Here is a 27801-nt window from a genome sequence, read left to right as displayed (position 1 = left end):
TTTAGTAAATGGTACATATAAAAATTATCAGTTTCTCTTAGATTTTTCAGTATGGTGGAGTATGGTTTTTAAAAATATGTTTTTATGATTCTCTAAAATTTTTTGGTGTCTTTTGTTATGTCCAAATTTTGTGTTGTATTTTTGTTAATTTGGATATTCTCTTCCTGTTTTTTGTTAGTATGGATATGGGTTTGTCTATCTTGATGATTTTCTCAAAGAACACACTACTAATTTTTTGAATTGTTCTCTATTTCTATTTTATTGATTTGAGTGCACATTTTCATTATTTCTTTCACTTTCATCTTCTTGGATATGATTATTTGTTTAGGTTCTACAGTTTTTAGGTACAAGTTGCTAATGTCAAATCTCTCAAACTTTTTTTAAAAGATTGAATTTTTATTAAAATGTTCATATGTCTAAAAGTTACACATTAGATTACAATAGTGTCTTTGGTGATTTTTTTCTTCTTTAATTTTTCTTTTTTTATTAATTACAGTTTATTCACTTTGTATCTGATCTGTAGCCCCCTCCCTCATCCCTTCCCAGTCCTACCCTCTCTCCCTCTTGTTCTCCTATGCTCTTCCCCTATGCCAGTGATAGGGGGAAGGTCCTCCTCCCATTCCATCTGACCCTAATTTATCAGGTCTCATCAACACTGGGTTCATTATATTCCTTTGTCGCCTGGTAAGCCTGTTCCCTCCTCAGGTGGAGGTGATCAAAGAGCCAGCCCATGAGTTCATGTCAGAGACAGTCCCTGTTTTTATTATTGGGGAACCCTTTTGGACACTGAGCTGCCACATGCTATTTCTGTGTAGGGTTTCTAGGTAATCTCCATGCATGGACCTTGTTTGGAATGTTAGTCTCAAAAAAAAAAAAAAAAGATTTCTTTGTTCTGTTTCTCTCCTTGTGGAGCTCCTGTTCCCTCCATGTCTTTCTATCTCCCCTTTCTTTCATAAGATTCCCTGCACTCTGACCAAAGTTTGGCCTTGAGTCTTTAGCATGTGTTTTGATACACTGTTGGATAGAGTCTTTCAGAGGCCCTCTGTTATTGGTTCCTTACCTGTTACCTGTTTTCTCCCTCTATGTGAAATCTCTCAAACTTTTTAATGTCAGCCTTTAGTGCTATGAACTTTCCTTTTAGCACTGAGTTTTTATTGTTTTCCATAAATTAGGGTCTGGTGTTTATTCCCTTTCTTTTAATTTCAGAAAATATTTCCTTTCTCTACTAATTTATCTATTTTCCTACTTATCATTCTGTGAAAAAACTTTGTAAGCTTTTTTTTAGTCTATATTCAGTCCCTAGTGTTCATATAAGGTGGAAGGAGTTATTTTAAATTTCCTGTGTCTGTTGAGACTTGCATTGTGTTCAAGTATTATGCAGTCTTGAATTTTTAACAACCCTACTTTATTTACGGTTATTAAAGGCTTCTACATTCCTTCCCAACCTTCAATACTGAGTAAGAGTGAAAGACGTTTAGTGGGAACAGGGGCAAGATTTCCTTCTGTTATTTCCTGCTATGTAGGGTCATAGGATTCTTTTGTGGGCAATACCAGTGTCAGTCATCCAGAAATACAGAAGTCCAGGTAACCAGCAAATCAGCAAACAGCAAATGCAGTAGCAGACTGAAGGAATAGGAAGCAGTCTTTATCCAAACCACCATGAATTCTTCCTCTGGATTTTCATATTTATTCTCCTCAAAGTCTTCAGAATTAAATTAATTTGACTGGGCAAGACTCTTCAATCTCTCTTCATGAGACACCAACAAGTGTGGAAAAACTTAAACCGTCATCTTGGGAAATTAACAAATATCCTTAACCTCCAGATTTAAGGTCTGGTGCCTTGCCAACTGAACATTTTAGCTTTTTTGGCTCTTAAGATGAAGAAGCCACTCTTTAACTAAAGGTTTCTATTGTTTAACAGCAGGCAGTCCCAAATAGACTGACAAAGGGCCCCTGGCTTGACTACTCAGTTTACTTACTTCCAAATGCTAGATCCTGGGCCATGAAGCTTTTGACTGCATGGAAAGGAGGGCTTGCCTAGGGGAAGCCTTGTTGGAACTAACTTCTCCAGCAGGGAGAAACAACTAGAACTGTAAAAATGAATCTCAGCCCCCCTCTTTCAATGAAGCTAGCTTGCACAGCAACTTGCTGGAAACCAGGAACTTGATTGCAGAAGCCAAGAAGGGATTCTGGACAGTTTATCACTAGTTACTGGGACCTGAAGAGCATACCCAGTCTTTGAGACAGGGCTTAATACAGTGGCTCCTGTATCATGGAGTCCTACCTAGGAGGCGGGCTCAATAAAAATTTAATTGCTTGGGTTTGGGTAGGCCCAAATGACAGAGGCTTGGGCTTCATTGAACCTATGATGATGACATTGATCTTAACTAGCATTTCCTCTGCAAAAAACTCCAACAAATCCAGGCTGCCTTTGGGGAAATCTCATTCCTGACCTGGTGTTGTGGCCTTTTCCATTGTATTAGTCCAATAATCACACATATAACCCTGTACATATTTATACAAACATCAGTGGACAAAACAGAAAAGAAGCTCTTAACAGACAAATTGACATGCATTCATGTAAAATACATACAAAAAAACAGGTGGACGCATTTACATGCAAACACATTGTTAGGATAATGCTGTGGAGTTCTACAGCGGCTTCATAAATCACACAATGAACACGTTCCACATGGGGGCTTTTATTACGAGAAGGGGGCGGGGTCAAAAACTGTCTCTGGGCAAGGCAAGAAAGAGAGAGAGAGAGAGAGAGAGAGAGAGAGAGAGAGAGAGAGAGAGAGAGAGAAGGGGGTGCAAGTCCTCTTATAAGGTGACCCAGCAAAAGCGCAGAACTAATAGGTGGTTGCGGGTGGTCTGCAGGTGGCCCAGACTTTTTGAGGTGACCTCACAGATGCCTGATGTCCCACTCGTAACGTCTGCTGGGGGCTGTCCTTAGGGATGGCTGTTTCCTGAGCCCAACACACATATGTGTATACATATTAACATATAAACAAATTATTGATGAAGCTAATTCCATTGGGCTTTAACATTTTTATATGAATTTATTTGTTTATACCCTTTTAACATAGAGTCCTTACCTGAGAAGAATAATTGCCTCACAGAAATTAGCAGGATAAGGGGTTATGTGGTATTGCATGTAATTACATATAGTATTCTAATAGGTTCATGGTAGGTACAGAACAATAATAATTTATGTCATGTGTTAACAAAGTCCATGCTGTAGGGTATATGGAAAGACAATTGTTTAAGTGTTTGTATTAAGAGATTTTTTAACTACATCTGGTTTCACAAGTTCATCTAAAGTTTAAAACAATCATTTCTAGATGCCCAAATACAAACTGAGTCCCACTGCTCCACTGGAATGTTTACTTGTTGGAAGTATACCATACTACATACTTATCAATGTACAACCCCACTAAAATACCATTCCAATTTTTAAATTCTATGCCTCAAACACAAGGCCACCCAACTCTGTAAAATAAATGCTACTATAGCTTAAATCACATATTGACCTTCATACATTGGTAGCAGTAGATTTTAACACCTACTTTTACCATAAGATGTGTCATTGAAGCAAAAACTTATTGTACATGTTTTGTTGTAAGATATGTAAACATGCTTTTTTTTTAAATTCCAAGGAGGTTTTAGTTTGTCCGTACTTGTTAAGTGTCTTGTGCAGAACATAGTGCTTGCCAGGTGGAATTAGTTGAATTCTGAGGACTTTGAGCAGTATAAATATGACAGCTCAGAAGGCATGGCTGCTTGGAGGAAGACTGTTTGCTGCTGGTTCATCCTGCTGCTGCATCTGTTATTTGCTGACTTTCTGGTTATCTGGACTTCTATATTTCTGGACAACTGATACCGGTATTGCCCCCAAAAGGATCCCATGACCCTACTCTGCGGGAAGTAGGAGAGAACTCTGCCTCCTGTTCCCACTAACCTTCTTTTCCTCCTACCCTGTGTCAAGGGAGTGGAAAGGAGTTAGAAGCATTTAATAACCCTAAATAAAATGTGTTCGTTTAAAAAAAAATCAAGTTCAACAGTATTTCTCTGTTTAGTTTTTAATATCTAACAAATGAGACTTCAAATCAAATCTAATCTTTAGAAATGGGAAGGATACTACATACTTATCAAAATACAAATCCCAAAAAAAGGGTTGGGTTCTACAGGTTGAAAACCTCTTAATTAAACCCATTATTGTTAATCAGAGTCCTTTAGCAATACAGTAGTTTTTTGCTAATTTTCCTTCAATACAAAGTAAAAGGTGAGGAGTGATGGTCTGAAAGTCATCATCAACCCTAAAGACAGAAAATGTGCTCATGAGTGTTTAATCTGGAAATATCATCACGTGGTCTGATTCTAGGAACTCTGACAATCAGCTTCTGTCTCAGCAGTCTCAGCCTGGATGTGGAGCAGAGAATCAGATAAACCAGCACTGTCTCCCCACGAAACAAGGGGAAGCTGGTGACAATGTACTTTTATACTCTTGGTTGGGGTTGCCATCAATTCCACGTAAGTCCACACCTTGAACAAAAGTCCTGGTCAAGTCAGAGGAAATGCTATTTTCTTACAATAACTTCCCTCCTCAGGAGCATCGTGGGTGTCATTCATAGGGGCATGTTTGGGTGGAAATTTAAGATGTTCACACAGACAGAACTCTCATATGAATCTATTTGACTATTCAAGAGGAATTCATCCCAGGCATTTATGTGAAATGTTATTTACACTTCAAGGTATGAGTAGACATCAGTGTGTTTCTCTGAAGTTACAACAGTTTTGACCTTTGGATCTGAAATGCCCTTCAAAGTCCATGTGTTAAACTAGTGGCTCCCCTTGGTCAGCTTGGGGAAAGTGACTGAGTCAGTGAGGCAGAGCAGAAACCCACATTCTCATATGATCCTTTTCCTACAATGCAGCACTGAATGTATTTTTTTTTTCTCTGAAACATAGTTCTTGAACTCCCTCCACTGATTTTCTTTTAAAACTTCCCAGCCATTCTTTTATTGTCTTTTTAATTTTTTTTATTTATTACAATTTATTCACTTTGTATTCCAAATGTAGCCCCCTCCCTCAGAGGGTCACATGTGAGCAGAGACCATTTAAATCAAGATAACCCACCGACTTCTCTGAGCACAGAGAGTGGCAAACATTCAACCCCCCTGCACTTCCCCTGGCTGTCCTCTCTCCTCCTTGCCAGAGGCAGCCCATAGTACACATGGCTCATAGCACAGAACTCCCTCATTGACTGAGTCAGAAGAGGCCAGCCTCCTAGTTCCTCAGCGATGGCTGCCAGCTTTATCACCCTTCTGGGTCCCAAAAGCCAGAGTAGCTGTATGCCCCACAGGGCCTCCCAGCCAGTGACTGTACCAGCCACCCAGTACCTCAGTGGTGGGCACCCAGTGGCACAGGACATCCAGGTTCACCAGGTCCGCCGGGCCACCCAGGTGCAAGGACCACTGTATGGGCTCCCCAGTTCTTCCCAGCGGGCATCTGTACCAGCCTTACAGTTCTGCAGCTGCCTGGACTCCCTGTGGACCATTTTAACAGCCTAAATTCTGAGGCTGCAGCACTACTGAGCAGACTACTCCTGTATTTGCCCAAGCAGGACCAAATCTGATAGTACAGAACAGGGGAGACCCCTGTGCTTTCCCATTAGACCTGCTGGAGAGTGAGTGTGCCTTCAAGTGAGTGCCTGCAGAACCCCAGATCCATGGCCCCTTTATGGTAACAGCCAGACATCTGATCTCTCCCACCCATACACCCACTATGGGCAACATAGAGATTCTTGGGACAGCATCCTCAACATTGAATCCCCTGTTCTGTGTTTCAACCAGTCAAGTCCAGGCAAACAACACCTAGAGCCCAGACAGAGCTGAATGCCAGAGGCCTGTAGGCCATTGAGGTGTTCCAGGAACTCATGCTCATGATGCCTGTGAACAGTACTGCTCTTATGCCTATAATAACCCCTGTTCACATTATAGGCATCTACACTTACTAACAACTTGTCCTTTAAGACACACTTCCATGCACATGCTTGCTTGCCTGAATTTGTGCTTATGCACCACCAGATCTTCTTCCCTTAGGTACAGCATAAATACCAATACACACTCTCAAACCAGTGGACCTCTCTCATGGCCCTGAAAAATATTTGAGACACCAGAGAGAGATGGACCCACTCTGAGGTACAGACTCCAGAAACAAACAGTGAAGGTTACAGATAAATTGATGTCCAGAAGTTGGCATAAGAACACATCCAACAAAACTTAGAACATCATAGCTTCACCACTGAACTACAAAATCAATACTCCAATTCATTAGAAAAATGATTTTAAAGCTATGCTTATTCAGTTATTACAGGCACATAAAGAGGAAATCAACAAATCTCTCAAAGAAATAGCTACACAAATGGATGCACAAGTAGAGGCACAATTAGTGGTATATAGAGAGGAAAGGAACAACAAAAAAAATAGAGACCATCATAAAAAGACAGGAATCCACATTCAAACAGATGAAGGAAATGGTGAAAGGCATGAAAACAGAATTAGAATAATAATAATAAACAAACAAACAAAAAAACAGAGAAAACCCTTGATGTAGAGAACTTAGAGAAAAGATCAGGAACCACAAAGGTAAGTATCACAAATAGAATACAAGAGATGGAAGAGAGAATCTTAGGTACTGAAGATACACTTGCAGAAATTGATACTTCTCTCAAAGCAAAAGTAAAATCAGAAAAGTCCCAAACACAAAACATCCAAGAAATCAAAGACACCATGAAAAGGCTAAGTCTAAAAATAATAGGAATTGATGAAAAAGATGATTCTACTCTCCAAGATCCAGAAAATATCTTCGAGAAAAATCATAAAGATGACACACAAATTCCTAAAGCATTCCGTATTTATACTAAATACTAAGAGGGAAAACAACAAGTAACATATAATGGCAAGCCCATCAGAATCACACCTGACTTCTCAACAGAGACTATAAAAGCAAGAAAGGCCTGGACATATAATGCAGACCCTAAGAGAACACAGATGTCAGCCCAGGCTAATATATCCAGCAAAACTCTCAGTCATCATAGATGGAGAAAACAAGATATTCAATGACAAAATCAAATTCAAACAATACCTACCCACAAATCCACCATTACAGAAGATACTAGAAGGAAAAATAGAAGCCAGGAAAACTAACTACATTCAGGAAAACACAGGAAACAAATAACCTCACTACAGCAAAACTAAAAGTAGCCAAACACACAAACACAATACCATAGCCAACATCAAAAGCAAAGCATCTAACAGCCACTGGTCATTAATCTCCCTTAATATCAATAGAATCAACTCTCCAATAAAAAGACAAAGACTATCAGAATGAATACATAAAAATAGACCAAACAATCTGTTACATACATGAAACAGACCTAATTCACAAAGATAGATATTACCTGAGAGTAAAGGGCTGGAAGACAGTTTTCCAAGCAAATGGACCCAAGAAGCAAGCAGGAGGAGCCAGTCTAATATCTAATGAAATACATTTTGAACCAAAATTAATCAAAAGAGATGAGGAAGGTCATTTCATACTCACTAAAGGAAAACTCCACACAGAAGACACAACAATTCCGAACACCTATGCCCCCAACACAAGAGCACCCACATGTGTAAAAGAAACATTGATAAAACTGAAACCACACATAGATTCTCAAGTATTAATAGTGGGAGACTTCAACACCCCACTCTCAACAAAGGACAGGTCAACAAAACAGAAATTAAACAAAGAAACAATGACTCTAACAGAGATCATGAATCAAATGGACCTAACAGACATCTACAGAACCTTTCACCCAAACACAAAAGAATTTACCTTCTTCTCAGCACCATCAGCAAAATAGAGCATATATTGGTCACAAAACAAGTCTCAACAGATAGAAAAAGATTGAAATAATCCCATGTATCTTATATGACCACCATGGAAAAAAGCTCGATCTCAACAACTAGAGAAATAACAAAAAACCTACACACAGATGGAAACTGAACAACTTGCTACTCAATGACAGTTGAAAGAAAGAAAGAAAGAAATTAAAGTCTTCTTAAAATTCAATGAAAATTAAATCACAACATACCCAAATATATGGGACACGATGACAGCAGTGCTAAGAGGAAAATTCATAGCACTAAGTCCCTTCAATAAGAAATTTGAAACATCTCATGCAAGCAACTTAATGGCTCACCTAAAATCCTTAGAGAAAAGAGAAACAGCACACAAAAGAGGAGTAGATGTCTGGAAATAATCAAACTCAGGGCTGAAATCAATCAATTAGAAACAAATAAAACAATTCAAAGAATCAATGAAACCAAGAGCTGTTTCTTTGAGACAATCAACAAGATAGACAAACCCTTAGCCAAACTAACTAAACAGCAAATAGACACTATCCAAATCAACAAAATCAGAAAAGAAAAAGGGAACATAACAACAGACACTGAAGAAATCCAAACAATAATTAGGTCTTGCTTCAAAAGCCTATATACCACCAAATTTGAAAATCTAAATGAAATGGGCAATTTTCTTGATCTATTCTATTTAGCAAAGCTGAATCAAACTAGGTAAATCAATTAAATAGTCCTATATCACCTAAGGAAATGGAAGTGGTCATTAAAAGTCTCCCCCACAAAAATTAATAAAGAAATAAATAAATATTTTTAAAAAAGCTCAGGGCCAGATGGTTTCAGCACAGAATTCTAACAGACCTTCAAAGAAGAGGTAACACCAATACTCTACAAACTATTTCACAAAATAGAAACAGAAGGAACATTACCAAACTTCTTCTATGAAGCCACAGTCACCTTGGTACCGAAACCTCACAAAGAACCAACAAAGAAAGAGAATTTCAGGCCAATCTCCTTCATGAACATTGATGCAAAAATACTCAACAAAATACTTGCAAAACGAATACAAGAACACATCAAAGATATCATCTACTATGATCAAGTTGGCTTCATCCCAGGTGCAGGCGTGGTGCAATATATGGAAATCTATCAATGTGATCCACCATATCAACAAACTGAAAGCAAAAAACACACAAGATCATCTCCTTAGATGCTGAAAAGGCATTTGACAAAATCTAACATCCATTTATGTTTAAAGTATTGGAGAGATCACTGATACAAGGCACATACCTGAACATAGTAAAGACAATACATAGCAAGCCTATAGCCAACATCAAACTAAACAGAGAGAAACTTAAATAAATCCCACTGAAATCAGGGACAAGGCAATGCTGCCCACTCTCTCCATATCTCTTCATCATAGTAACTGAAGTCCTTGGTATAGCAGTAAGAAAACTGAAGGAGATCAAGGGGATACAAATTGGAAAGGAAGATGTCAAAGTATCACTATTCACAGATGATATGATAGTATACATGAGTAACCCCAAAAATTCAATCAGAGATCTCCTTCAGCTGATAAACACCTTCAGCAATGTGGCTGGATATAAAATTAACTCAAAAAAAAAATCAGAAGCCCTACTGTATACCAAAGACAAAAGGCCTAAGAAAGAAATAAATTAAACAACACCCTTCACAATAGCCAGTAATAACATAAAGTACCTAATCCAGCAAGTGAAAGACCTGTTTAAAAAAAAAAAAAACTTCAAGTATCTGAAGAAAGAAATTGAAGAAAATATCAGATGGAAAGATCTCCCATGCTCATCAATCGGTATGATTAACATAGTGAAAATGGCCATCCTGCCAAAATAAATGTACAGATTCAATGCTGTTTCCATCAAAATACCAACACAATTCTTTACAGTCTTTGAAAGAAAAATTTTCAACTTCATATGGAAATACAAATAAACAAACAAAACCTAGAGTTGCAAAAATGATCCTGTTCAACAGCAGATCATCTGGACATATCTATTTCCAACCCTGATCTTAAGCTGCACTACGGAGCATTAGTAATAAACACTATAAGGTACTGGCATAGAAACTGAATGGTAGATAGATGGAACTAAATAGAAGATCCAGAAATAAATCCATAAACCTATGGGTACTTGATTGTTGACAAAGAAGTCAAAACCATACATTGGAAAAACGACAGCATCTTCAACAAATGGTGCTGGTCTAACTGGATGTCTACATGCAGAAAAAATGCAAATAGATCCATATTTATCATCCTGCACAAAACTAAAGTCCAAGGGGATCAAAAGATCTCAAACTGGAACCAGACACACTAAATCGGATAGAAGAAAAAGTGGTGAAGAACCTAGAACTCATGGGCACAAGAGACAACTTCTGAACACAACACCAACAGCACAGGCTCTAAGATCAACAATCAATAAATGGGACCTCAGGGAACTGAAAACTTCTGTAAAGCAAAGGACACTGTCACCAGAACAAAATGACAGCCTACAGACTGGGAAAGGAGCTTCATCCACCCTGTATCTGGCAGAGGGCTAATATCTAGAATATTTAACGAATTAAGGAAGTTAAAAAGCAACAAATCAAGTAATCCAATTTAAAAATGGAGTACAGGGCTCAGCAGAGAATTTTCTGTAGAGGAATACAGAACGGCAGAGAAACACTTAAAGAAATGTTAAAAGTCCTTAGTTATCAGGGAGATGGAAATCAAAACAACCCTGAGATTTCAACTTACATGCATCAAAATGGCTAAGATCAAAAACTCCAGTGACAGACAATACATGCTGGAATGAATGTGGAGAAAGGGGAACCATCCACCATGCCTGTTGGGAATGTAAACTTGTACAACCTCTTTGAAAAATCACTCTGGTGAATTCTCAGACAATTAGGATTAGTGCTTCCTCAAGATCCAGCTATAGTACTCCTAGGCATATATCCAAAATGTGCTCAAGTACACAAAAAGAACATTTGTTCAACCATGTTTGTATCGACTTTACTGGCAATAGCCAGAACCTGGAAACAACCCAGATTTCCCTCAGTGGAGGAATGGATACAGAAATCCTGGTGCATTAATAAAATGGAATACTTCTCAGCAATTAAAAATAATTAAATCATGTAATTTACAGGTAAATGGTTAGATCTAGAAAACATCATCCTGAGTGGAGGTATCTCAGAAACAACAGGTAAGTGGTGGGATCTAGAAAAGATCATCCTGAGTGAGGTGTCACAGAGGCATAAAGACACACATGGTATATACTCACTTATAAGTTTATACTAGACCTATAATATAGGATAAACATACTAAAATCTGTACACCTAAAGAAGCTAAACAACTAGGAGGTCCCTGGGTAAGATGATCAATCCTCACTCAGAAAGACAAACCGATGGACATTGGCAAAAGGAGAAAACAGGAAACAGGATAGAATCCTACCACAGGAGTTCTCTGGAAGATTATACCCAGAGGTGTATCAAAGCAGATGCTGAGACTCTTAACCAAAATTTGGGCAGGGAATCTTATGAAATAAGGGGGAGAGAGTAGGACCTGGAGAAGACAGGAGCTCCACAAGTAGAGCAACAGAACCAAAATATCTGGGCTCAGGGGGGTTTTCTGGGACTGATACTCCAACCAAGTTCCATTCATGGATATAACATAGAGCCCCTGCTCAGATGTAGCTCATGGCAGCTCAGTCTCCAGTGGGTTCCCTAATAAGGGGAACAGGGACTGTCTCTGATAAGAACTCAGTGGCAGGCTCATTGACCACCTCACTCCGAGGAGGGAAGAGCAGCCAGGAAGATAACTCAGCCAGTCCTTGTTAGACCCAATAAACTTGGATCAGATAGAAGAGGAGAAGGTCCTCCCATATCAGTCGACTTGGAGAGGGGCAGGGAGGAGATGAGGGAAGGAGGGTGGGTTGGGAGGGGAGGTGAGGGAGGTTGAGATGAGGGAGGGGGCTACAGCTGGGATACAAAATGAATAAACTATAATTAATATGAAAAATAAAAATTTAATTGAAATACTAACTCAGAGTAGTTCCCATGATTTTCTCCTACTACTCGTACAAAATGAAAGTATTTTCATGCAAAAGTAATTTCCTTTCCACTTTATTTTCAAAGAATCACAGAGTTTACAAGGCAGAAGGAGCCTTTAGGAGTCATTTACCCATCCTCCTCTTTCCACTGCCCTTCTTTTTTGAGTCAGAGGCTTCAGCAGAACATAGGCCTTTATGTTTTCATTGATCTTCCTTTTTCTCGATCATGTCTATTTACTCATAGGGCAGTTGTTGGGTTAGATATATGTCTAATTGTTTATGAGCCTTGGATGCTATTCAGAGGATCTAGGTTCAATTCCCTGCAGACATGATAGGTGTCAAAGATCCATAACTGCATTTCCCAGGGATCTGATATCTTCATCTAGCTTCTGCAGACACTAGCTTCATACATTGTACACAGACATGTATCCAGCCAAAATAGTCATAGACTTAAAAATGTTAAAATAAGACCCTCACATCATCTCTATTTGTCTACCAGTATGCCATCCACAGCTGTTGAACCTAAAGGGCCCCTAATGGGTTTATCTTCAGTACATCTTGAGACAAGTGTTAAAGAACACTCAGCATTGATAGGTTGCTTTGAGTTCTGTAACCTCATCCTCTCCTACTGACTCAGAGAATCTGTGCAGACTCTTCTGAGTGAAGCAGTACATGTGGGCTCTAGACTCCTAAAGCAGAGCACTTTTTGTCCATGCCTGTCACTCTGTATAAGAACCTCCTGTACCTTGAATGCAGCAATAAACTTCTATATCCCAAGGTGCCATGCTGCTGATTTTAACTAAGAATACTATGTCAATGTTTTATCTGAGTTATTGGAAATCTTTCTATGTCTATTCTTTTTTATTATTTATTTATTTAATTTTATTTTTTTCTTATCAGTTACATTTTATTAACTCTGTATCCCAGCCGTGTCCCGATCCCTCATTCCCTCCCAGTCCCTCCCTCCCTCCCTCATCTCCACCGTGCCCCTTTCCAAGTCCACTGATGGGGGGGACCTCCTCCCCATTCATCTGATCCTGTTTTATCAGGTATCTTCAGGACTGGCTGCACAGCCCTCCTCTGTGGCCTAACAGGACTGCTCCTCCCTTGGGGGTGGGGAGGCTAAAGAGCCAGTCATTGAGTTCCTGTTAGAAATAGTCCTTGTTCCCCTCACTTTGGGAAACCAATTGGTTACTGAGCTATGTCTATTCTTTCTAGTCACATATATTGAGTAAACATAGCCACTCATCCAGAGAATAAAAGATTCTAAGTGCTGGAACAGAAAAGCTGAGTTCAGCCTTGTAATATTTCACTATAATTTGCATTTCAGACTGATATTCCCTGGTCCTCCATACACAGTGATGTCCATGGAAGAGGGTGCTCTCTCTCAGGGGCTGAAGGACATCAGCTTCAGACTTCCTGATTACAATGGTAGAGACATATTAATCAGTATTGTGTTCAGTCAGCAGGGTTACAGTCCATTTTTAATCAATTCCAACATAATCTAATAGACCAGGACATACTGTGGAAATTTGGTAAGTGACTGAAGACCATTAGGCTCTTTATATTATGTATAATATAATTTGAAATTTTTATCTCTTTAGACCCCATACTCTCCCAATGACTACTTTGAGAAGCCCATGGAATCTTTGGATTTGTAAGATGCCTGTCTCCATTTGTCCAATCTGATGGAGCAGCTGTAAACATCATGAGAGCAGAGTTTGAGCTCACTGCTGCTGTCACAAGGAAAAGTGTAAAGTTTAGTGAAGATCAAAGGCATATGACAACTTGTGAGAGAGTGACAGCACCAGAGCTCCTTGTCTGTCATAGTCTAGACCTTGAGATTCGGAACTTCCTGTATCCGCATAAGGTCTACTTCTATCCTATGATGTAATGTTACTGCTTTGCAGAGGAGATCTGCATGTGCTTCTCAGAAATTTATTTAACTGTTTATTCCTAAGAAGTGGATTATAAAATTATATATGTAATTCAAAATAGAAGGATATGCACATTGGATAAATGAATATTTATTTTTCAATAATATTTGTGGTTTAATGGTGATATATTGACATCAGATAAATAACTTATGTTGTTTAGAGAATGGCACGAGCTTCCTATAACCAGTTGGTTAATGATTCACATTTTTGAACGATTGTTTCCAAGTATAGATTAGATGGCACAGAAGTTGGTATGTACCCCAGGCTGCCTCAAACTCGTGCGTCTCCAACTATTGTCTCTCCATTTCTGAGATTACAGATGTGAAACTCTACTCCTCGCCATGATATTTGATTTATTTATTTTTCTCTTATATTTTACACATAATTCTGGCTTTATAACTTATTTCTTATATATACTTTCAGATTTCAAAAATATGAAGTTCTGGCTGCTTCTGTGATTGTTCTCATTGCTATTGATTTTTCATTCATAGCCTAATATTTTATTCACTGTTTGATGGCAACAATCTCTGATGTAGTCCTCAATTGTTGTCTTTACAATCATTATATAGATTAGGGTAGCTGTGCTCCCTTCTGGAGAGACTTACCTGTTCACAATGTCAGAAGCACATCTTAATCCAGTTTCAATACTGCTGATTTCTAAATTTCACTAGCATTTGTATTTCCTGAATAAAACTCATGGCAGTGTTGGTCTACAGAAGTCTTCATCAAAAATCTGTTTTTCCCCTTTACTTTCCTCTTTCAATTTCATGAAGTTGTGGGGAGGATAATTATAGTAATTGCTGGGTTTCCTTTTGCTTTGAGATTAAAGTTTTTCTGATCTCAGAATGAAATTAATGTCAGCCAGGATTTCCCTAGAGTGAATTCTGGCCAGCTCTTTGCATTTTAGTCCCTTGTTTATCTAAGAAAATAGAGCCCAAATGTCTGAGGCCCTGCTCTCTTTCTTCAGTATAAGAGTGACTTTGCAGATGAGTAATACTGAACACATTTAGTCTCAATTTTCTTTTGTCCTTTCATCTTTTCTTCCCTCTATATTTTCTTTCTTTTATGGCAAGTTTTTTGGTTCTTTTGTTGTTGTTGTTCTGATTTTTTTGAAACTATCCTATCATTTCCCTAAGAATGTCAACCTGAGAAAGCTCCACTAATGTTTATACAGAAGTCAATTAACTTGAATATGTCTTGGATTTTAACCCAGGTCTACTATTTAGAGCACCTAGTATTTTTCTGTTTGAGAGTTGTAAGGCAATCTTTTTCAGTGTTTGCTCATTCTGTGATACTATTTTTGACTGTTGATTGACACCAGCTACACTCACAGACAATGCACAGGCATTTGCTTTTGTATTTGCTGACTGCTTTGCATAGCCCCCTACAGCCCAGCCCACCTGTTGAGAATTCATAAATCAGCCTTTGCAGTGAGAATTGAACTGCATCAGACAGCAGGGGGAGCAAGATGAAGTCACAGACCCAGGTCCTCATATCCCTGCTACTTTGGGTGTCTGGTGAGAAACTCAAAATATTATAATCTTTCCAGAGTCACTTCTTCATAGATAAGAAATTTAGACTGTGCCAGGCTCAATATTTCTTATATAATTATATGCTTATAACATGATAATACAAAGATATTACATGACAAATTTCAACTGTTTTTATACTTTGTGTTTATACATGTCATATGCATGTTCATTTTGTATTCCTGTTTTCAGGTGCCTGTGCAGACATCGTGATGACCCAGTCTCCATCCTCCCTGGCTGTTTCAGCAAGAGAAAAGGTCTCCATCAGCTGCAGGTCCAGTCAGAATCTTTTATACAGTGCAACCAGAAGAACTTGCTGTCGTGGTACCAGCAGAAACTGGGGCAATCCCCTAAGATGCTGATCTACTATGCATCCACTTGGCTCACTGGGGTTCCTGATCGCTTCACAGGAAGTGGATCTGGGACAGATTTCACTCTCAGCATCAGCAGTGTGCATGCTGAAGACCTGGCAGTTTATTACTGTCAGCAGGGTATTAGTACTCCTCCCACAGTGCTTCAGCCTCCAACACAAACCTCCTTGAGAGTCTTATCAGCTGCCTGAAGCACACACAGCCCTGGCCCTGCACACTTCCCCCTTCTGCATGATAGCAGGTGTGCCTGAAAAAGTGATGAGAAAGTTTGCAGATGCCCTTACAAAATAACCATTTCAACTTTCATAATAATGGATTATGTCTTTTGGTATGAAAAACCTTTATGTGAAAATATAAATAATAACTCAGTATTATCTTTCTCTTCCTTCTGTAACACAAACACTTGAACATAAGAGACTAAACTTTTTACAGTTTTGGCGCTCTGATATCCAACATAGTACACTTTGGGCTGATGTGACGATGATAGAAAAGTTTATTTAATTTGGGGGTTGTAGGAAAGATTATGTTTCTTGGTTTTTTTTCTAGATTATATAGTACTTTCTTTCCTTTCTTCCTTCTTCCTTCCTTCTTGGCTCTGCTGCTTATTTTTTACTTTCCATAAATTATATTAAATTTTATTATATTTTAGTTAATGACCTTTATCTCCATGCATGTGAGTGTGCACTAGTGTGTCTGTGTGTGCATATTGATTGATGCACATATGACATGGCATATTTGTGGAGGTCAGAGGACAATTTAGACCTCTTTTTCCATTTTGTTTCTAGGGCTCAAACTCAGGTTTGACACCAGGATTAGTGGAAAGCGTATTTTTCCATATTAGTTATGTTGCTGCCCCTTATAGTTTTTTATAGGTGTTAATTCAATGAACACAATTTTCATGAAATGCATGTATTCTCAATGTATCGTGTATTTTGCACTAACTTTCATTTTGCCTTTCCTTTCCTACTATTTCTTTTTTGCTGTCAGGAGGCATTCAGGGAAAGGGATTCAAGAGACAACTGAGCTTTCTTAAAGACAACCTGTTTTTTCTTTGTTTGTGTTTCAAGGTCTGCACTTGAGGTAAATCTGAGGCAGAGACTGTACCTCTAGCATTCCTTCCTCTAACTGACACCCCTTTTTTTTCAATGTTGATATTACTCTATCTATCAAAATTCTGGCATGGTGTGAAAGAGGCCTTTACTGCCATCTTTCCCTGGGTATTTACACTGAAAGTCAATATGTGATTTAAGCTATAGTAGCATTTATTTTACAAAGTTGGGTGGCTTCGTGTTTGAGGCATATAATTTAAAAATTGGAATGATATTTTAGTGGGTTTGTACATTATTAAGTATGTAGTATAGTATACTTCCCATCTCTAATGATTAGACTTGGTTTGAAGTCTAATTTGTTAGATATTAAAAAATATCTACTATCTAGAAATACACACATGCGCACACACACACACACACACATATTGTGTAGAGTCTGGGCTCATGTGAGAGTGTGTATATCCTGTATTTTCAAGGGTATAGTTAGTATCCACAGGTTGTAGTTTTCCATTACAAACATTCTGCAGGGTTAGATTTGTATGTAGATATTATTTAATTTGTCTTCATCATGGACTGTCTTATTTTCTCAATCTATGGTGATTAAAAGTTTTGCTGTGTATAGTGGTCTGGCCTGGCATCTCTTGTCTCTTAGATTCTGTAGCATATATGCCTAGTTTTTAATATCCTTTCCTCATTCCGTATGCTTAATGTGTTCATTATGACGTGCAGAGGGAACTTTTTTTCTTGGTCAAGTGAATTTGATGTTCTGTATGCTTCTTGTCCCTTCATAGCATCTCCTTCTTCGGAATACAAAAATTTTCTTCTACGACATTGTTGAAAACATTTACTCCACCTTTGAGGTGAGTTTCTTCTCTTTCCTCTATAACTATTATTCTTAGGTTTGATCTTTTCAAAGTGACCTGGATTTCATAGATATTTCATGTTAGTAATCTTATATATTTAACATTTTTCTTTACCACTGTATCTATTTCTTCTCTCATATTTTCAACTCCTAAGATTCTGTCTTTGATCTCTTATATTTTGCTCATGAAGCAAAACAAGAGTGAGGAGTAGGAGAGGATGGCTTGTGGTCTCTATAGGAGTATTGGCAAGGGAAGAGGAGGCTCGAGCTGGTATTATATTTCAGCACTGGGAACATTATTTAGAAATAGTTTCCATATTTAATTCCTAAATTTTTCATTTCCAGCATTCCAGCTATTCGGGGTTTTGTTGATTCTATTTCTAATTTCAGGTCTGGAACTGTATTATTCATTTCCTTAAAAATGTTTGTGTCTTCCTCGATTTTTTGACAAATGTATCCTGATACTTCTTAAGGAATTTTATTATATGTATAAAAAGCTCATTTAAGGTTTTTATGTTATGTTTCAGCTATGATGGGATATTCAGGGCCTGCTCTGGCAGGATAGCTGAGCTATAGTGGAGACATAGTGCTCTGGCTGTCATGGATTATGTTTTTACACTGTCATCTTGGTGTCTGCAAGTGGGGTGATTAAAAGACTAGGTGCTGATTTCTGGACTTGTCTTTGTTGAAATGGTATTTTGTTGTTTGGTTTCTGTTTCATATCTGGATTTTCAAAGAGTATCTTGGCAGTGTGCTACCTGTGCTCCTGACCTGTTCCAATGGTATGTTCACAGGGAATGCCTATGGGTGTTGGAGGCTGTGTAACTTGGATTATTTGGAAGTTTGGAGAAAAGGGGTTTGCAATTCTTGGGGATCAGATCAAAGGGTCAACCATGTCCTCAGCTTCAGACTTGGGGGCGAAACTTCGGGGATGGAATGACAGGAGCAGTAGGAGAAGTGTGGGTCTGCCTTCATCCTACTTAATGATCTGGAAGGAGTAGCTCTTGGGTTAGCAGGGGTGGTGCCTAATAGAGTTGGGGTTTAACACTAAGCAATAGTGAGGATTGGGAAAGAATACTTTGTGGACCCTATAGGAGTAGTGACAGGGGAAGGGGAGGCTTTAGCTGGTATTATGTTGCAGTAATGGGAATAGTATTTGGAATATGGTATGGGTAAACAGAGAAGAGAAGGTCACCTGGCAGCCCACCCCAATTTCTAGCAGATCAGCTTTTATATATAAATCCTTTTGATTAAATAATTTTAATCTACTTCCCCTCTGCCCCAATCTGCCCCTCTTCTGTTTCCTTCAGTAAATTGCTGGCTTCCCAGGAATACCAACAAAATACTGCATAACAAATTACATAAGTCTACGCACAAACTGCTATATCAAGACTGGAGAAAGCAACCCAGTATAAGTTTCCTAAGAGCAGACAAAAGAATCACAGATATGGGGTCAAGAGCTCAATAGAGAATTCCCAAGAGAGGAATATCAAAATGGCAAGAAGCACTTAAAAATGTTCAATGTCCTTAGTCCTCAGGGAAATGCAAGTCAAAATGACTCTGAGTTTTTATATTATACCCACCAGAATGGCTAAGATCAAAAAACACAAGTGACAGCACATGCTTGTGAGGATATGGAGAAAGGGGAACACTCCACCATTGCTGGTGGGTGTTTAAAATTGTTCAACTACTTTGGAAATCAATCTGGAACTTTCTCAAAAAAACTGAGAATAGCTGTACTTCAAGACCCAATTGTGCCACTGGGCATATACTGAAATTATGCAAGGAGGGTCCTAAAGAAGATGCTTTAATCTCATTAAGAAGGAGAAATAGAATAGGTAGCAGACATGGCTGGCGAGAGGGAACAGGGTAAAAAAGGGAGCAAGGAGAGTAATGAGGGTTGGGATCAGATGTGGGGAGGGCAGAAGCAGGAGGAATAGAAGGCTTGCAGAGAGAACAGAAACCTTCAGCAGAGGCATCTCTGTGATAAGCTGGAGACCTATGACAGGTTAGGCTCCTGGGATGATATGAGGGTGACTCCTGCTAAAATTCCTAGTAATAGGGGTCATGGAGACTGAAGAAGCCACCTTCTAACTAGAGAAGACTCCTAGCTGTGAGTGGGAAAGACCAACCCAGTACAAAACTTCTACGAAAAATTGACCCTGCATACAAGATATGTAGGGGGAAAAAAGCAGAGATGGCATTATGTTCAAACAACAACTGCCCCTATCTGAGATTTACCCCACAGGAGACAGCCAACCCCTGACACTATTAAAGAAATGCTGTTGACAGAAGCCTAGCATAGCTATCCTCTGAGTCGCTCCACCCAGCACCTGTAAACATTGGGTGGAGTGCAGGGAGTCTTGTGGAAGAGTGCATTAAGAAAAGAAGGACCAAAAGGGGAAAGGAACTCCACAAGAAGACAAAGAGATCCAACTAACCAGGTACCAAGATGGCCTCTGCAGAATGAAGCACCAACCAAGGGCCTTGCATGGTCTGGAATTTGGTCCCCTGAATAGATGAAGTCAAAAGAGGCTTAGTCCTCATATGGGTTCCCTAGTGAGGGAAATATGGGATGACTCGACATGGCCTCTGTTGCCATTTTCCCATGTCAGGGCTAGCTCTCTGGTACAAAAGTGAAGAGGATATGCTCAGTCCAGATGCAACTTGATATGCTGGGGCTAGTGGATAGGAGGTGCTCCTCTTCTCTAAAGAGTAAGGGAAGGGAGATAGGGGAAAGAGGGAGGAAGGATGGGATAAGCTGGAGAGCAGGGAAGGGGCTTTGGCTGGGATGTAAACTGAATAAATAAAAATGAATTAAATTTAAAATTATAAGAGACCATGGCTGCAGAGGACATAAGGCCTAAGACATAACCTACCATTGCTGTTTTTCGAATGGGCATGGCATCAAAATGCTCTGTAATCCTTATATGTATCTTCAAAGAAGGGTGCTATTATTAGCATTCATTCTAGAAGCATATTTAGTCTGTAGACATTGGGTAAAGCAGAGTTTCACAACTGGTCAAACTACTGAGAATAATAAATGTGGGATGCTCATACCTAAATGGGATGTTTCCCTCCCAACAAATCGAGGACTTCATAGAAGAAGAGGCAGAATGAACATAAGGACCAGAATTGTGAAGGAGTGCTGTGAGATGGGAATGACAAGACCCTTGCACTCATGAACAAATTGCCAGGGTGGATACATGCACAAGACTTGAGCCATCAAGACCTTCTCATGCAAGGGGAAGCTGCAGATGTGAGCTTCATCCTTTACTGAGTTTCCTCACTCAGGATGATCTTGTCTAGTTCCATTCATTTGCCTGCAAAATTCATGATTTCCTTGTTTTTAATTGCTGAGTAGTATTCCAATATGTAAATGTACCATTTCTGTATCCATTCCTCAGTTGATGTACACCTCGGTCTTTTCTAGATTCTGGCTATTACAGATAAACCTGCTATGAACATAGTTGAGCAAATATCCTTGCTGTATTATTGAGCATATTTTGGATATATGCCCAGGAGTAGTATAGCTAGATCTTGAGGTAACCCTATTCTTAATTTTCTGAGAAAGCACTAGACTGATTTACAGAGAGGTTTTACATGTTGCCATTCCTACCAGCAATGAAGGAAGGTTCCCCTTTCTCAGACTCTGTTCCAGCAGGTGTTGCATTTTCATATAAAGCTTTTTCATGCAAAAAAAAATATGAGGCATTGAACCCATATTTTTTTACTATGCTCTGCAAATTATTTTATTGCTTTTTTAAGGCTACCCACTTTCAGGCAGAAGGGGGAAGTATGCAGGGTCAGGTCAGTGTGTGTGCTGCAGACAGCTGAAGAGACTCTGAAGGAGGTTTTTATTGGAGGCTGAAGCACTGTGGGAGGGTAGCTGTAACCCTGCTGACAGTAATAAACTGCCAGGTCTTCAGCCTGCACACTGCTGATGGTTAGAGTGAAATCTGTCCCAGATCCACTGCCTGAGAAGCGATCTGGGACCTCAGTGTGCCTGGTGGATGCATAGTAGATCAGCAGGTTAGGGGATTGCCCTGGTTTCTGCTGGTACCAGGACAAGTAGTTCTTTTGGTTTCCAGTGTTTAAAAGACTCTGACTGGACTTGCAACTGATGGTGACCTTCTCTCCCACTGACACAGCCAGGGAGGATGGAGACTGGGTCATCATGATATTTCCACTGGTACCTGCAATAATGAGGAGATATTGAAAATGAATACAAACAATCACAGATTATGAAATGACAATTGAAATTTGTTATTTAATACAGAACTCAGGATTCAAAGTCAGGCAGTTGTCTGTGAGTTTGAGGCCAGCCTAGTCAACAAAGTGAATCAAGGACAGCCAGGGGTCAATTACAAGGAGAAACCCTGTGTAAAAAATAAAAAAAGAGAAAGAGAGAAAGAAAAATTAAAAAGAGAGAAATTTAAGAAATTTGTATTTAAATGTCCTTAGCATATTCTAAAGAAATTATTATGTAAGAAATGCTACACTCTGGTACCCATTCTAAATTTCTTTCATACAGATATGTGACTCTGAAATGATAATAAATTAAATTTCTCACCAGACACCCAGAACAGCAGCAACATGAGGACTCTGTGACTCCATCTTGCTCCCCCTGCCTATATGATGCTACTCAGTTCACATGGAAAAGGGCTGGTTTATAAATTCTGAGCAGCTGTGTTGTGCTGGAGAAGCCCATGCAAAGCAGTCAGAAAATACAAAAGCATATGTCTGGGCAGTGTGGGTGCATATGTGTGAAAGTGGGTGGAGAAAATCAAGAGCTAAAAATACTATCACAGAGAGCCTGAGCATCACAGAAAGTGAGCAGTTAGCAGCTCTCAAGCAGAAATGTACAAGGTGTTTGAAAAGCACCTTTGGGTTAAAATCCCAAACAGCAGTTGACTTTTGCAGAAACTTTAGGAGAGTTATCTCAGATTGACAGTCCTAGGGAGATGATGTGTTCAAGAAATCACCACCACAAATAAAGAAACATGCAATAAAAGAAAGTAAGGGCAGAGGAAAGAATTGCAAAAGAGGAAACTGGGGCTAAATTTGTTCATTGCCTCCCCTCCACAAAGCCACTCATACTGAGGACAATGAACAGGTCACAGATATGTGGGATTCTGTTTCCAGGCTACACATGGGGCATAGATAAAGAGAAGCCCAGAAATTCTGTTGAAATTCTAAGAGATATCAATTTAATCCTGTCAACAGACAAGCTTTAATCTCACAACAAAAGTAAACCTAGCAAAAACTAAGTATTTCCCAAACAACTTTGTGGAATTAAAAAAAGAGCTCTAAAGTGAGAGAATGGAAGGAGAATTAAACAATCCAGATTTCCTCATAAAAATCATCCCTGTAGACCAACCTTGGCTAGAGTGTTTAATCCCAGAAATTCATCTTCTAGGGTAACTTAGAAATTAGCAATATGTAAACCGGGTTGTGATGGTCTTGCCTGCACAGTAACTAGATTTAAAAGCACATCTCTCAGTTTGTTAATATGGTGGATAACATTGATGGACTTCTGTATATTGAACCACCCCTGCATACCTGGGATGAAGCCTACTTGGTCATAGTGGATGATATCTTTGATGTGCCCCTCAACTGTAAATGGATACAGAAATTGTGGTACATCTACACAATGGAATATTACTTAGCAATGAAAAATAAAGAAATGAAATTTGCAGGTAAATGGTGAGATCTGGAAAGGATCATCCTGAGTGAGCTGTCCCAGAAGCAGAAGGACACACACGGGATATACTCACTCATATAGACATGTAATATAGGATAAACCTACTAAAATCTATACACCTAAAGAAACTAATAAAGAGGGAGGACTCTGACTAAAATGCTCAATCCCCATCCCAATAGGCAAAGAGGATGGGCATCAGAAGAAGAAGAAAACAGGAAACAAGTTAGGAACCTGCCACTGAAGGCCTCTGAAAGGCTCTGCCCTGCAGACTATCAAAGCAGATGCTGAGACTTATGGCCAACTGTTGGGCAGAGTGCATGGACTCTTATGAAAGAAGTGGGAAATAGTAAGATCTGGAGAGGACAGGAACTCCACAAGAAGGGCAACAGAACCAGAAAATTTGAACACAGGAGTCTTTCCAGAGACTCATACTATAACCAAATACCATGCATGGAGATAACCTAGAACCCCTGCACAGATGTAGCCCATGGCAGTTCAGTGTCCAACTGTCTTCCATAGTAATGGAAAGAGGGATTGCCTCTGACACCAACTGATTGGCCTGCTCTTTGATCACCTCCCCCTGAGGGTGGAGCAGCAAAACCAGACCACAGAAGATGACAATGCAGCCACTCCTGATGAGATTTGATAGACTAAGATCAGAAGGAAGGAGAGGGGGACCTCTCCTATCAGTGGACTTTGGGAGGAGAGTGGGTGAAGAAGGGGTAGGGAAGGTGGGATTAGGAGGGGAGGAGGGAGGAGTTTATGGGGGGATACAAAGTGAATAAAGTGTAACTAATAAAAGTTAAACACACACACACACACACACACACACACACACACACACACACGTCTCTCCAGAAGGGGTAGCACAGCATTTTTTTAATTATTATTTTAAAAGTTTTTTAAGATTTATTTATTTATTTTATGTATATGAACACTCTGTTTTCATGCACACCAGAAGAGGAAATCAGATCCCATTGCAGATGGTTGTGAGCCATCATGTGGTTGCTGGGAATTGAACTCAGGACCTCTGATAGAGCAGTCAGTGCTCTTAACCTCTGAGCCAGCCGCAAGTTTCATTTGTTTTATTTTGTTTTTACCTGGAGTTGGCTTACAGTTTCAGAGGTTTAATCCACTGTCATGATGGTAGGGAGCATGGGGCTATGCAGCAGACATGGTAAAGAGAAGTAGCTGGGAGTTCTACATCCTGATCCTCGGGCAGCAGGAAGACAGAAACACTAGGCTTAGCTGGGCTTTTAAAATCTCAAAGCCCACCCCCAATGACACACTTCTCCCAACAAGGCCACATTTTCTAATCCTTCTAAAGTAGGGCCACTCTCTGATGATCAAGCATTTAAATATGGGAGTCTATGGGGTCCATTCTTATTCAAACCACCACAGTTCCCATCCTGATCCCCTCTGAAAGGTTCTGCCATGCAGACTATCAAAGCAGAAGTTGAGACTCATGACCAAACTTTGGGCAGAATACAGGGAATCTTATGATAGAAGTGGGAAATAGTAAGATTTGGAGAGGACAGGAGGTCCACAAGGAGAGCAACAAAACCAAAATATTTGAACACAGGGGTCTTTCCTGAGGCTCATACTCCAACCAAGTACCATGCATGGAGATAACCTAGAACCCCTGCATAGATGTATCCCATGGTAGTTCAGTTTCCAAGTGGGTTCTATAGTAATGGGAACAGGGACTGCTTCTGACATGAACTGATTGGCCTGCTCTTTGATCACCTCCCCCTGAGGGGTGAGCAGCCTTACCAGGCCATAGAGGAAGACAATGCAGCCACTCCTGATGAGACCTAACAGACTAGGATCAGAAGGAAGAAAAAGAAACTCTGCCCTACCAGTGGACATGGGGAGGGGCATGCATGGAGAAAGAGGAGGAAGGGAGGGATTAGGAGGGGAGGAGGAAGGGAAGTAGAGGGGGGATACAAAGTAAAGAAAGTGTAATTAAAAATACAAATTAAAACAAAACAAAAAACAAACAATGCTTTGCAAGGAAAAAAAAAAACCCCACTAATCAAAGTGGACTTTGAGCTTAAATTGGATCTCTTCACCGAAAGACCAATTATGACTTATGTCTTAATTAGATACATGCCTGCAAGTATGCCGAACTCACTGAATTTGGAAACATTTTTTTCCTCATTAAATGTAAATTATTTGTGAGTAAAGACCAAGAGAATATGTCCTAAGCCTAAAACCATTATGTATCTCAGTACAGGGGTCAACACATGAACGAGCCATCTTCCTACTACATCCGAACACAAATGGTTTGCATGGGAGTGAGTGCAGAAGAACAGCCTAGTCCAGGGAGAAGAGGGACGGCATTTTTATTTTTTGCAGGATAATTATTGAGGCAGTGCTCTCGGGAGAACAAAGAAAGGGTAGGAATTTTATTCTGGGAAGCTATATGTACTCATGCAGGAAGGCATGTGGAACACAGCACTTTTAAAATGAAGAAATAATCATTAGATCTTTATAAAAATTTATTCACAATTTATTAATTACATATTCAGATTGAAGCCCCTTTGTAAACTCTGCCATTCCCACTGTCTTCCCTTAACACCCTTCCCTTAGTCCCCTGAAAGGGGGAGTTCTCCTCTGTTTCCTTCTGCCCATAGCGTGTCAAGTCTCATCAGGACTGCTTGGATACTCTTCCTCTGTAGCTTGGCAAGGCTGCATCATTAGAAGTAAGTGATCAGAGAGCAGACAACTGAATTTATGATAGAGGCATACCCTGCTCCCCTCACTCAGAGATCCACATGGACTTGTATGAAAAAAATGTCAAGTGTCTGAATAAGCAAATAGAAGATACCAGAAAACAGAAAAATATCCTATGCTCATGGCTTGGCAGGATTAACATAGTAAAATGACATCTTACCAAAATACCAACAAAGTTCTTCACAGACCTTGAAAAAAAAATTCTCAGCTTCATATGGAAGAACAAGGAACCCAGAATAGCTAAAACAATCCTGTACAATAAAAGATCTCCTGAAGGTATCTACATACCTGATCTCAAGCTGTACTAAAAGCAACAGTAATAAAAATTACATGATACTGGCATAAAAACAGACTGGTGTATCAATGGAATCGAACAGAAGACCCATAAATAAACCCACACACCTATCTACACATGCTTTTTAACAAAGATGCCAAAACCATACAATGGAAAAAAGATAGCTTCTTCAGCAAATGGTGCTGGTCTAACTGGAAATCCACATGTAGACAAATGCAAATAGACCCATATATATTGCTCTGAACAAAATTAAAGTTCAAGTGGCTGAAAGATCTCAACATAAAACCAGGCACACTAAATCTTTTGGGGGAAAAACATTGAACTCATTGGCACTGGAGACAATTCCTGAAACAGAACAACAAGGAATATTTTTAAATAATTTTTAAAAAATTTTAATATTAATTACTATTTTAATATTAATTAATATTAATCTGTATCCCAGCTGTAGCCTCCTCCTTCATTCCCTCTCAATCCCACCTTCCATCCCTCATCTCCTTGCATTCCCCTCTTCAAGTCCACTGATAGGGAAGGTCCTCTTCTTCTTTCATCTGAACCTAGTATATCATGTCTCATCAGGACTGGCTGTATTCTGTTCCTCTATGACCTGGTAAGGCTGCTCTGCCCTCAGGATGAGGTGATTAAAGAACCAGCCACCAAATTCATGCCAGAGACATTCCCTGTTCCCCTTAACAGGGAACCAACTCAAACAATATTTTTTTAAAGACCAATAGACCATAGCATCAGAGAATGTTATGATCCAAAGAGAAAGTCCTTGAGCATGAATAAAAATGTAAACAAAAACAAAAATAAAGGACATTGAAAGTTTCATATTAGTGAATTATGAAAAAGATGTATAAGAAATAAATTCTAGACTCAGTATTATGTACAAAGTACAAGAAAAAGCAAATAAATAGAAATGTGATGGGCAAAGAGCAGTGTTTGTGTATTCTGGAAGTCTAAGGATAGAAAGGTTTCTATACATCTGGGATGCAGATGGCTGAAGCAGAAAAGAGAATGCTTTATTCTTGAAGAATTGTTTATGGATCGGAGGTCAGTGGCAGACCAGAAGTAACATGGTATAGGGAATATATCAGGAGTATGTAGTGACCTACGATGGAGGGGGCTGGCTGAGAGTGCAGAGATGGGGAGTGGAGATGGGCAAGTTTCTCTTAAAGTGAGGTGTCTATGGATGGTATGAGAGAAAATAAGAGATGGGTGACTTGGGGAGAGGAGTGTTGTGCTTTGGAAGGTGAGAGCCTGTAACCTCTGGAAAAGAGAAAATTGAGGAGTGAGATCACACTGAATATTAGAGAGAGAAGGACTGTAAAGAATGAGGTTATCTATATACTGAAGCAG

General features: G+C 39.4%; 1 pseudogene and 1 gene segment (V, D, J or C); one reads left to right on the top strand and one right to left on the bottom strand.

Annotated features, from left to right (window-relative positions):
- The first annotated feature begins 15367 nt into the window (after window positions 1-15367).
- LOC132651429 (immunoglobulin kappa variable 4-1-like) lies at window positions 15368-18711 on the top strand (annotated as a pseudogene).
- A 2746-nt stretch (window positions 18712-21457) lies between these two features.
- LOC132651428 (immunoglobulin kappa variable 4-1-like) lies at window positions 21458-22311 on the bottom strand. The segment is given in 2 exon segments: window positions 21458-21906; window positions 22284-22311. Coding segments are annotated over 2 exon segments (474 nt in total).
- Between the last annotated feature and the right edge of the window lie 5490 nt (window positions 22312-27801).

Source organism: Meriones unguiculatus (genome assembly GCF_030254825.1).
Source record: "Meriones unguiculatus strain TT.TT164.6M chromosome 16 unlocalized genomic scaffold, Bangor_MerUng_6.1 Chr16_unordered_Scaffold_43, whole genome shotgun sequence".
NCBI classification, from domain to species: Eukaryota; Metazoa; Chordata; class Mammalia; order Rodentia; family Muridae; genus Meriones; species Meriones unguiculatus.
Note: the sequence above shows the minus strand (reverse complement) of the source record. Positions and strands in the feature narration are given on the sequence as shown.